This window comes from Saccopteryx leptura, chromosome 2, assembly GCF_036850995.1.
Source record: "Saccopteryx leptura isolate mSacLep1 chromosome 2, mSacLep1_pri_phased_curated, whole genome shotgun sequence".
In the NCBI taxonomy this organism is placed as follows: domain Eukaryota; kingdom Metazoa; phylum Chordata; class Mammalia; order Chiroptera; family Emballonuridae; genus Saccopteryx; species Saccopteryx leptura.
Window position 1 is genome coordinate 55,835,096 of NC_089504.1, and position 12,391 is coordinate 55,847,486.

General features: G+C 41.6%; 1 protein-coding gene across 1 annotated transcript in view; it reads left to right on the top strand.

Moving 5' to 3' along the window:
• Positions 1-12,391, top strand: part of CEMIP2 (cell migration inducing hyaluronidase 2) — a 79,370-nt gene that overhangs the window by 18,502 nt on the left and 48,477 nt on the right. The window contains exons 3-6 of the mRNA XM_066368004.1: positions 2,117-2,257; positions 3,245-3,797; positions 8,212-8,381; positions 12,104-12,292. Of these exons, the coding sequence (XP_066224101.1) occupies positions 2,117-2,257; positions 3,245-3,797; positions 8,212-8,381; positions 12,104-12,292 (1,053 nt within the window). The remainder of the gene's footprint in view (positions 1-2,116; positions 2,258-3,244; positions 3,798-8,211; positions 8,382-12,103; positions 12,293-12,391) is intronic.

The window sequence follows — 12,391 nt, forward strand, 5'->3', positions numbered from 1 at the left end:
ACACCCACTGCTCGCCGAGCGGGTAGCCGGGAAGATGTGGCAGGCTGAGCTAGTTTCCAGTGCTTCCTGCAGACACCCGTTTCCTCATAAATGTACTTTACTGGAAGGAAACTGCCTGGAGTTTTTGGTGATGGTTCTAATGAAGCATGTGCTTCCGGGGAATAATTATGAATTAGAAAGAGGAATTATGTAACGATTGCAGTCCACTCTAGATATCAAAAGACTGGATTTCCTTCTCCATAGCTGGAGTGCTTGTTACATGGAGTGTAGGTTTGCTTTTGATATAACATGGAGAATTTCAGCTAGATGTTTTATGGCAAGAGAGGGAGGTAGAAAAAAAACTTAAAACCTCAGCATTCAGAACAAATGCGAGAGAGAAATTCTTGTTTCTTCAATGGGAAGGAAAGTTTAAAGATTATTCTTAGTATAACAGTGATGATCATTGATTTATCAGAATTGAACATCAGTGATTAGGAAGCTGCTATGAGGAAAATTAATTCCATGAAATAATTGCCAGGGTCTTAACGAGCAAGACTAATTTTTAACTGTAGTAGTTCCAGTCACCTCCAGAGGAAAGCATAAGCCTCGGGCAACAGGAGTGCTTAGAAACGAACTGTTTGTATTAGTGTTGTACAGGTTCAAAATGAGGAGTCAGAATTTTCTTTCTATCAGAAAACGATATCTTTGTGCTGTTCCCAGTTTCTTTACTTTTTCTTATATTATTTCCCAACATATACCTTCCACCTTCTTATGATTCCCAAGCATATCTCGCCTGTGCTTGTCACCTGTTTCATCAAAGGTTCCCAGCCCTCCTTTCTCTGAGCTCTTTGACACCTGAAGGAACTACCATGTTGTTCAATATTTAATTATTTCATACATTTTGTCTTTTTCTTCCAAGCTAGATTATAAGCTTGGAGTAATGTGGGCTCTTTGCTTTATATGCATATCTATATATCTATCTATATATATTTTTAAAGTATCTAGCAAAGAGTGGACAAATTGATTCTCAATAAATACTTGGTCATTAATTGATCCACTTTGGTGTGGTGTTTTTTTTCCCTCTCTTCTTTCAAGTTATAGCAGAAACTAAAGTTCTCATGCATTAAATAGCTGTGGCAATGCAGAATACTTTGTTTTTAAATTTTGTTAATTGATGTTAGAGAGAGAGAAACATAGATTTGTTGTTCCACCCATCCATGCACTCACTGTCTGACTCCTGTCTGTGCCCTGACTGGGGATTGAACCTTGATGTGTCGGAACGCTGCTTCAACCAGCTGAGCTCCGGCCAGGGCAATGCAGAATACTTTTATGTTTCATTATTTCAAGAGGCAATTCTAAGTTTAGTAAAGGGCCACTGCAAGTAAAGCAAACCTTATTGCTTAAAGGGCCACTACAAGTAAAGCAAACCTTATTTCTTAAAGGGCCACTACAAGTAAAGCAAACTTTATTTCTTAAAGGGTACTTCCTTATCACTCAACGTGCTGAGTAATCTTGGGTTTGGCTTCTTTAATCTGTGGTGGTTTCCTCATATCTGAAAATGAGAAGTCATGTCTTTGGCCACTTGCCTCTTGCAGTTTTGTTGGAAAGGGTACATGTGTAAAGATAGTGATATTTATCAGCTATTGCCTTTGGAATGGAAGAGATGCTTCTGTCACCTACTAATGACACGCTGTGCACAGGAAAGAACTTGGGAAGACCTAATATACATGTTGCTTAGCAGTTTCCATTTTTTACTTACCACTATGTTGTGAACATATTTTCTTTTCTAAAACAGCTTTCTAGTGTGAGTCCAAGGACAGTGTACAGTTTTGCTTCTTACTGTTGATTTATTTCTATAGTAGATAATTCAGGGGAATTCCATTTTGACTTTGTGGAATGTGTCCTGAATAGATGGTAGCAACGTAGCTTTGTGATGAGACCTTTTTACGCTTGGAGGAAGGATTTGACATATCTCTGCTGGGAAGGGAGTGGATTTCCATCCTTCTGGCAGCAAATTAAAATATGTCAGCCCTTTAATTACAGATTGCAACAAATGATGGTAGTGCTTGGATTTGGCTTAAGGTATCCATGCATTTTGTTGGGTTGATAGGATAACTGATGTTGGGTTGTCTTACAGAGAATTGCCCAGATCAAAACCCTCGTCTCAGGAACTGGGATCCCGGACAAGATTCTGCAAAGCAAGTTGTTATCAAGGAGGGAGATCTGTTCCGTCTGACCTCAGATGCCACAGTGAATTCTATAGTCATTCAGGATGGAGGTAAGTGACGATCCCTGCCTATGGGAACTGCAAGCTTGCTCTTTACCATGGGGCACCTTTGAGGTTCTTCCCATATAAAACTATTCTTAGCCATTAGGATGTGGTGTCACTGACCACGGAGACATGAAAAGTTGCTTAGTTAGAACCACAGAATTCAAGACTAAGAAGGGCCTTAGATGGAAATCACTCAAGTCAACACTCTTGATTTATAGAAAAGGAAGCAATTCCAGAAGGTGATTTCTGATAGATCTTTGTTACAGCTATGGAGAGTGATGAGGAAATTAACATGGGTTAACATGTGAATATGAGATTCAGCTTTGTAGGTTCTTAGATACTTTTCTGGAAATGACTTACCTCTAAAGCAGGGGTCTCAAACTCAACTCAGCATGTGGGCCGCAGAGCAAGATCACAGCCTTTCGGCTGGCCGCACTAGGTCTACAAAAGGCAACTGTTACGCAATACTTTTCTCACTGCAGTTGAAAACAAAAAAAAAAATCAGTACAACAAGCACAATCGTACATGCAGTTTACTGCGGGCCGCGAGTTTGAGACCCCTGCAAGTGGCTTGAAATTCATATGCATAGGTATTTTTAGTGTGTTGAGATATGAACTCTTCATCTCTTCCTTTAGTATGTTTTGAAAACAGGTTTAATTTTCTTTTTTTAAAGGTTTTTTTAATTTATTAACTTTAGAGAGAAAGAGAGAAAGGCAAGGAGAGCGGGAAGCATCAACTTATAGTAGTTGCTTCTTGGTATGTGCCTTGACTGGGCAAGCCTAGGGTTTCGAACAGGCGACCTCAGCATTAGAGGCTGATGCTTTAGCCACTGCACAGCCACAGGTCAGGCAGGTTTGATTTTCTAAGGGGACTCTTAGTAAATTCTTTTTCCCAACTTGATTGCAGAAGTGCCCCCCACCCCACGTGAAATGTATCTCTATATGTCAGAAAGAAGTTTCAGAAGTGGGCTGATACTAGTGTTGTTCTCTGCAGGACTGCTTGTATTTGGGGACGATAAAGATGGATCCAGAAATATTACTTTGAGGACTCGTTATATCCTGATCAAGGATGGTGGGGCGCTTCATATTGGAGCAGAAAGATGCCGCTACAAATCCAAAGCGACAATTGCCTTGTATGGCAAGTCAGATGAAGGTGAAAGTATGCCAATATTTGGCAAAAAGTTTATTGGTGTGGAAGCTGGCGGGACACTGGAGTTACACGGGGCACAGAAGACATCGTGGACGTTGTTGGCTAGAACTCTGAACTCCTCAGGCTTGACCTATGGCTTTCAAAAGAACTTTTCCAGGGGCCTCAATGTAAGGGTCATTGACCAGGACACAGCCAAAATTTTGGAAATTGCAAGATTTGATACCCATGAATACCACAATGAGAGCAAGCGACTTCAGGACTTTCTGAGAGCCCAGGATCCGGGACGGATTGTTGCTATAGCTGTTGGAGATTCAGCAGCCAAAAGCCTCTTACAGGGAACCATACAAGTGATCCAGGACCGTTTGGGAAGTAAGCTGATCCAAGGGCTGGGCTACAGGTGGGCATACCTTTGTACTTCTTTCCCAGCTCTGGGTTAGAGTCTACGTTTGTGTGAGAGGAGAGTGAGGGTGGAGGAAGACACCCAATACACCACAGTCTCATTTCTGGGCAGAATGGTCACTACCCTTCGGAGGTTCTGGTTGCCTCTTGCTTTGAAACATGGATCCTGGTTACAAAAGCTCTTTTCTTGGCTTTGGCATATGAAGCACTTTGTGAGTTGTAGCGTCAGGCTTGTAAAAAGAATAGAAATATTCTGGGAAAAACCCCACATGATCAGGCAGTTTAAGAACAGTTTACTTTCCTCTTTCATTACCTTCTGAAGTGTGTCACATGCAACTCAGGAGGTGAAAGATCAGGGCCCAATATTGTGCTAGGTGTGGAAGCTGTCTTAAAAGCTTGAGGGGATTGAACATGCACAATTTCCTTTTTCTTTTTCTAATGTTTAGTTTATTGATTTTAGAGAGGGAGGGAGGGAGGGAGGAAGGGAGAGAAAGAGAGGAACATCAATCTGTTTCTGTATGTGCCCTGACTGGGGATTGAACTGGCAACCTCTGTGCTCCAGGATGATGCTCTAACCAACTGAGCTATCTGGCCAGGGCTGCACAATTTTGTCTTTCGTTGGCATGCTAATATGTTTATTTATTTTATTTTTCTTTTAATTTTTTTTGTGTGTGACAGAGACGGAAAGAGAGTCAGAGAGAGGGACAGATAGGGACAGACAGGCAGGAAGGGAGAGAGATGAGAAGCATCAGTTCTTCATTGCAGCACCTTAGTTGCTCATTGATTGCTTTCTCATATGTGCCTTGACTGGGGAGCTCCAGTTGAGCCAGTGATCTCACGCTCAAGCCAGTGACCTTGGGCTCAAGCTGGTGAGCTGTGCTCAAACCAGATGAACTCACACTCAAGCCAGCAACCTCAGAGTTTCGAACCTGGGTCCTCCGCGTCCCAGTCCAACCCTCTATCCACTGCGCCCCTGCCTGGTCAGGCCTTGGCGTGCTAATTGGGATTTGCTGGCTCCATCGATGCAGGTCTGTGGAGCCCTAGCACAAGTAAGGAAGGAAGAGTTGGAGGGTTAGGAAGTTCATCCAGACAATAGAAATCATTTCTACTATTTATGGTTCTGGTGCCATATTCTAGTTAGTTAACCTCGATTTTCTAATGCATCCCCAAGGTGGCTTAACATTTAATTCAGAAAACCAAAGTCTCAATTCTGTTTACTGCTCTTTGTAAATTCAGGGGATAGCTGCAGTGAAAAGTAGTAGGGTTTCAAAATTCACATGTTGAAATGATCTAGTTTTTTTTTTTTTGACAGTTGATCTCATTATTTTTTTCCTTGGAAATTTGGTTGTTGGAATGGAATATTATCTACAGAAATTCCGGAGAAAGTTAAGACCAAGTGAGTTAAGAAACGAGCTCTGTAATGTTTTAAAAATACTTTTTGTTCACCTGGGGAATATGTAAGAGCTGTTAAGAGCTGGGTACCCATCGATGCTTCAATGAAACAACACTGTCTCAGGACCTTCGTTTAATCTAGTAGAGAGCCCGAGACCTGAATAGATGAGGACTGTACAATTATACACTTGCTGCATCTACAGGTTATAATGAGGCTGCAGTAGAAGAAGTCCCCATATTGGTCTGGAGGCTTCCTGAAGGCGAGAATGTTTAGGACTACTACATCTAGGCAGTGGAACGGAGGTCTTTCCAGACAGGGGAGATGGCATGTGCAAACCTTAGAAGTGTTCTTTTAAAATTTTTATTAAACATAATACACATACAGGAAAGTGCTAAAAGCAAGAATGTAGGGTTTAATGAGTTACCACAATGTGATGTCTGGGTAGCTACCACCCAGATCATGAAATAGAACATTGCCAGGGGCCCCGAAGCCCCCCTCCTCTCACCCTGATCACTCCTTCCACTCTCCAAAGACAGCCACTCTCCTGACTCAAGGCGAGGTTTGCCTGTTTTTGAACTTCATATAAATAAGGACAGACAGTATGTCACATTTTGTGTCTGTCTGCTTTGCTCAACTTTCTTATTTGAGTGTCATTTATGTTGTTGCATGTAATGCTGGCTCATTTTCATTGCTGTTTATTTTCTATTATACTCTTATGCCACAATGTATTCATTGCTGGATATCTGGGTGGTTTTCCAGTTTGAACCTCTGTTGTAAAAAGGGCTTCTCTGAATATTCTTTTACCTATCTCTTGATGCTCCATGCTCGTGTGCACATATTTTTATACTTTATAGACCTAGAAGTGACGCATGGTCTTTTCAAAGTTACACTCCTACTTTGTTTCATTATCTAGTAATGCCAGAGGTTACACATTTTGTTTCTTTATGCCATTATTGTTCTAGATTTGTGTGATCATTAGGTAATATTTTGACTTATTATTGTTTTGGTTACTCTCTCTACTGGTTTCTAAATTTCCTTTAAAATACAGCTGCTGACTTGTGGGAGGAATTAGAGTCGTGATCCATTGCCAGTGTTCCACTGCTTCCACATTATCTCCAGTGTACATAAACACACCCCTTTGAAGATAATGTTCTGGTGCACTGAAATTTTCCTGAAGCGAGGAGGGAAGTAGGAGTGTTTTGGAGATCGTGTCAGTAGAAGACAACATTGTTTTCAAGTTGCTGAGGCAGTGCTGGAAAATCAAGGAAGCCTCTGATAGTCTTCTTCTCCTTCCCTCTCATACAGGAGATACTAAATTGAGAGATTCTTCATTTGATCCTTTCTGCTGTGTTGAAGAATATAAATAGAGCTATAAAGCATTGTCAGCCTGAGGGTAGCTAAATCCAGGCATGGGTGGGTGTGGAATTTATAAGATTGTAGGCATGCTTTGGTGAACTTTTATCTGTGACTGTCCGGCCATCTGTCTGGCGTAGATTACACTTGGTGTATTTTTTCCCTAAAGAAAGAAGTTGACTTTTTTTTTTTTTTTTTTCATGTTTTAAATCAGGAATCTTAAAGCAAATTTTCTGGCTTTTTGTCTTTGTTCTTTTTTTTTTTTTAATTGGTTTTGGCAACAAACTTCAGAAAGTCCCTGGGAGGTTTATTGAAATATCACAGAAATAAAATGGTGTTTTCAAAAACAAATTGCTTTTAACAGATAGACATATAACCTGTAAAATCTGTTGGGTAGTAATTCTATAGCTTCAAGAATGTTAAGAAACGATTAACCCAGTGGTTCTCAGCCTTCCTTGTACACCTGAGATTTTTAAAAATCCTGATGACCAGGGTTCACCTTAGATCACTTACTTCAGAGGATCTGTGAAAGTTAGGACCCGCGGTGATTGATGTGCAGTCCAGGTTGATAACTTCTGCTCTGTGCTCTGGTCTCCATCTCATGGGTTCTCAGTGCAGTGTGGTCCTCAGACCAGAAGCGACAGCGTCACCTGGGAACTTGATAGAAAAGCAAATTCTCTGGCCCCATTTCAAACACGAGGTGCAGCCCAGCAATCTGATTTAGCAAGCCTTCCAGGTGGTTTTCATGTCTGCTGACACTAGAGAGCCCCTGCGATGGCTCAGTGGTCTCAAGCGTGACTGCCCAGCTAAACCCCCCAGTGGACTTTTTTTTACCAATGCCGGGCCCCAACTGTAGAGATGATGCTTGCATTGGTCTGGGTTGGGTCTGAGCATCGATATGTCTGAAAGCTCCCATGTGATTCTGTTGTGCAGCTAGATTGGAGAACATTGCAGACAGGAAAGTTGAAAAGAGCAGATTTTAAAAGAAGGGATTTTTTTTTTTTTTTTTACAGAGACAGAGAGAGAGTCAGAGAGAGGGATAGATAGGGACAGACAGACAGAAACGGAGAGAGATGAGAAGCATCAATCATCAGTTTTTTGTTGTGACACCTGAGTTGTTCATTGATTGCTTTCTCATATGTGCCTTGACCGTGGGCCTTCAGCAGACTGAGTAACCCCTTGCTCAAGCCAGTGACCTTGTGTCCAAGCTGATGAGCTTTGCTCAAACCAGATGAGCCCGCACTCAAGCTGGCGACCTCAGGGTCTCGAAAGTGGGTCCTCTGCATCCCAGTCCGACACTCTATCCACTGCGCCACCACCTGGTCAGGCTAAAAGAAGGGAAATATTTTAAAGGAAGGAACAGTGAATGGGTTTGTGGCCAGAATGGTACTGAATGAAATGGGAGTATACTGAAGAAGTCAATGATTAATCAAAGTCACAGTCATCAGTGTTTACCTGTTACAGAGCTGAACAAACAAGAATTGCCTTTTGTGACGTCATTTACTTCAGTCAGCACTGGGACTTGCAACCTCCTATGGAGGAAAAGGTGGAGGGGCTGACAAAGAATGAAATGAGAATTAGACAGCACCTGACCTAACATCTGTGTCAAGGATTTGAGTCAGCACCATGACAAATAATCAAACGCACATGTTCTTTTTCCTTCCAGGCAAGCTTGGGCCTTGGTTGGTGTCATTGATGATGGAAGCACTCCTTGCAATGAATCTGTGAGAAACTATGAAAATCATAGTAGTGGAGGAAAGGCTCTTGCCCAAAGAGAATTTTATACTGTGGATGGTCAGAAGTTTTCTGTGACAGCTTACAGTGAATGGCTTGAAGGTAGGCAAGTAGGGTTATACTCTAGTATGACACTGGTAAGTACTGTGACAGATTTTATTCTTTTAAAATGATGTTGTATTCAGATGACATTCCAGGTAGATTTCTCAACTGGTTGAAGGTAAACCTGTAGTTTCTCTACTGTCCTTGATCTTTTAATCTCAATGGTCTTTCTGGACTAGAGAATGAGCTGTTCTAAATTGGGCATCACCAACTGAACTTTGTTCGTGGTTCTTGATTTGTAGAGTGTGGCTAAGTAGTGAAAATAGATTTATTTCCTGGATTAAGTGCTTACTGAACCAGTTTGGGTGTGATATGGTGAACTTTCTTTGTGCTTTGTGATGACGAATGTGATCTTGTAGCTTTATGCCTTCTCTTTATGTAGATGTGTCAGAAAATGCTGCCTTTGAACACACACTGTGCAAACAAACTTTTCATTTTCTTTCTTTTTTTGTGTGACAGAGAGAAAGACAGATAGAGGGACAGATAGGGACAGACAGATAGGAAGGGAGACAGATGAGAAGCATCAATTCTTTGTTGCAGCACCTTAGTTGTTCATTGGTTACTTTCTCATATGTGCCTTGACTGGGGGCTATGCAGACCGAGTGACCCCTTGCTCGAGCTAGCGACCTTGAACTCAAGCTGGTGAGCCTTGCTCAAGCCAGATGAACCCGCGCTCAAGCCTGTGATCTCGGAATTTCGAACCTGTGTCCTCTGTCTGTATCCCATTCTGACGCTCTATCCACTGTGACTCTGCCTCGTCAGGCCAAACTTCTCATTTTTTTAGCAGTCTTCTTCTGATGATGCAGCTAATACCAATTGGAAAACACAGAAAGTATAAAGTAAAAATCAATCTTTAACCCCATCATTTGGAGAGAATTTTTTCTTTTTTGGTGCAAATAATCTAGGATTTTTTAATCTTATGTATGTTTTTCCCTTAGTGTTCATTTTGTCTTAACCTGTTTTTCTCTCTAAATAACATATTATAAAGATATCCCATGTCTTTACATTTTCTTCAATATACTCTTAATTATAAGCCATCTTTCAGAAGAGCTATAATTTGTTTGAATAATGCGTAGCACTGGGTGTGTAGTGTGCTTTTGACATTTTTTCTCTTGATGATGTTCATTGTGTAATGTTTTTACTTATTTACTTTGCTGCCAGATTTTTGGCTTCAGGTATGGTTTGGCAGCCTCCCGTCTGTGCTTGCCCACAACCTTTTTTTCCCAACCAAATATTATACTCAAGTGAATGTGAGATGAGTAAGTAAGAGGTACTTTAATATCTCTAAATATCCAAAATGGCTTCTATTAGACTGGGCTGATAGCTCTGGTTTTAGAAGCAATGTAGCCACGTGTTTACTAAAGTGGATTCCAGTGACAGAATGCCTGGGTTCATATTCCAGCTTTTTCACTTACTCTGTGATGGTGGGTATGTAATTTTAACTTTCTGATGCTCAGTTTCTTTATCTGAAAAATGGGGATAATAATAGAAACTACCACATAGGGCTGCTATGAGTATCCAATGAGAGGAATATGAAGTTTGTTTTTGTTTTTAGCACAGTGTGTATCGTAAGCCCTCAATAAATATTACCTATTTTAATGATGATGCAAGTACCTGCATGACTTGAGTTATAAATAGGTGTATTTTGAATTATAATTAAGGAGAGACTTTTGCTTGAAAACAAACAGATAAGTAGAGTTGTTTTTATGAAATAGGGGTTTTTCACATATTGCCTCTAAGCAACCTTCTGGGTTTGGGGTGAGGGGATGGCAGTATTATGGATGCGGAAGTTGGAAAAAAGCCTCAGCCTTCTGCCTCTAAGACTCCTGCTTCCTCTATCACATCGTGGCCGCCTCTGGCAAAGCCAAGGTGGGTGATAGTCGTTTCTTAGTAGGAATTTGCTAGTACAACTGCTTCCAGAATGATTCCAGGCAAAAGATAATTACTGACAAAGCTCAAGTCAACACTTCCTGTGTGGGAAATTTTGTTTTTATTTCTACATTACTGATGACTATTCATTTCTGGAAGAGGGTAACATGCTAGCTTTCTGGAATAGGATATTGTTGTGTCTCATGTTCTCAGTGACTCTTACTTTCTGGAAGAGGTGGCAGTTCTCTTCAGGAAGGAGGGAGGATGAACTTACTTCCATTCATACTTCCAGTTCATTGGTGCTGATAGGAGATAATCTTAGGCAGGATTTTCTTCTAAAGCCAGAAAAAGACATGAGGAATTACTAAATAATAAAGATCTTCCCCATCTTACCTTCTGGATTAAAAACAAAACAAAAAACAAATTCTTTTTTTTTTTTTTTGTATTTTTCTGAAGTTGGAAACGGGGAGGCAGTCAGACAAACTCCCGCATGCGCCCAACCGGGATCCACCCGGCACGTCCACCAGGGGGCGATGCTCTGCCCATCTGGGGCGTCGCTCTGTTGCAACCAGAGCCATTCTAGTGCTTGAGGCAGAGGCCACAGAGCCATCCTCAGCGCCCGGGCCATCTTTGCTCCAATGGAGCCTTGGCTGCGGGGGGGGGGGGGGGGGATGAGAGAGATGGAGAGGAAGGAGAGGGTGACGGGTGGAGAAGCAGATGGGTACTTCTCCTGTGTGCCCTGGCTGGGGATCGAACCCGGGACTCCCGCACGCCAGGCCGACGTTCTACCACTGAGCCAACCGGCCAGGGCCAACAAACAAATTCTAATGATCATTAGGGACAAAACTTACTTATTTAGTTTTTTTTTTTTAAGGATTTTAGCTTAAAATCATCCTTGTCATCTTTTTTAAAGCATTAATGAAATTTATATGAAATTTTTATGGCCCTGGCTGGTTGGCTCAGTGGTAGAGCGTTGGCCCAGCATGTGGATATCCTTGATTTGATTCCTGGTCAGAGCACACAGAGAAGTGACCGTCTGCCTTTCCCTCCCTCCATCTCCCCATTCTCTCCCTCTTCCCCTCCCACAGCCAGTGGCTGGATTGGTTTGAGCATGACCTTTGTTTGGCCCCAGGTGCTGAGGATAGCTTCATTGGAGCACATTAGCTTCAGGCACTAAAAATAGCTTGGTACTTGAGCATTGGCCCCAAATGGGTTTGGGGCTCATTCAGGAGTCGGCCTCACTATCTCCCCTCCTCTTACCTAAAAGAATAAAAGGTTAGCTGTTCTTATTATAAGTTATATTTGAACAAAATTCTATGATAGGCTTTAGTCTTAGATACAATAAACATATTAAAAATGAACTTTACATTTATTAGGTCTCTTTTTTTTGTTGCTTAGTAGAAAAAAAAAAGCAGGATAGGCCACAGTTTCAAGGGATAGAATTGAAGACTTGCTCAGATTAGGTTTTATCAGGATAGTTGGCTCAAGACTATAAGGAAAGCTGTATTATTCCTTGCTCCATGCCTGAACTTCCCTCCTTCTGATTTCCCTAGCTTTGTAAGTGTGTTCTTTCACTCATGTTATTGTTTTTTAACGTCATTGTCTTACAGGAGCACCAGATAGGTGTGTTATATTCTGGTTGGGGGTTGAGGGGGCTCTCTCCTCCTGGCACGATCTATATTTGCACCTTTTAATGACATATCTCCAGAGTGACTTCCACATGGTTACCATTAGTAAAAAATTCTTGACTCGTGTTTATTTAACTGTTGATTTATTAGTCAGCAAGAGGGTCAATATAAAAAGGAAACAATTCTTACTAATGCATCACTTTCTTTCTTGCTTTTTTGGTTTAGGTGTTTCTCTTTCAGGTTTCCGGGTGGAAGTTGTAGATGGAGTGAAGCTTCATCTGCTTGATGATGTCAGTAGCTGGAAGCCTGGAGATCAGATCGTGGTTGCAAGCACAGACTATTCCATGTACCAGGCCGAAGAGTTCACACTTCTTCCCTGCCCTGCGTGTAGCCGTTTCCAGGTCAAAGTCAAAGGTATCAGACTGCTCAGAGTGCTTTTTGGGAAACACTCTTTTCTTAGGATTTGATTCCTGGAGTTATATTTTTCCCCCAGTCACCACCACCATCACCGTG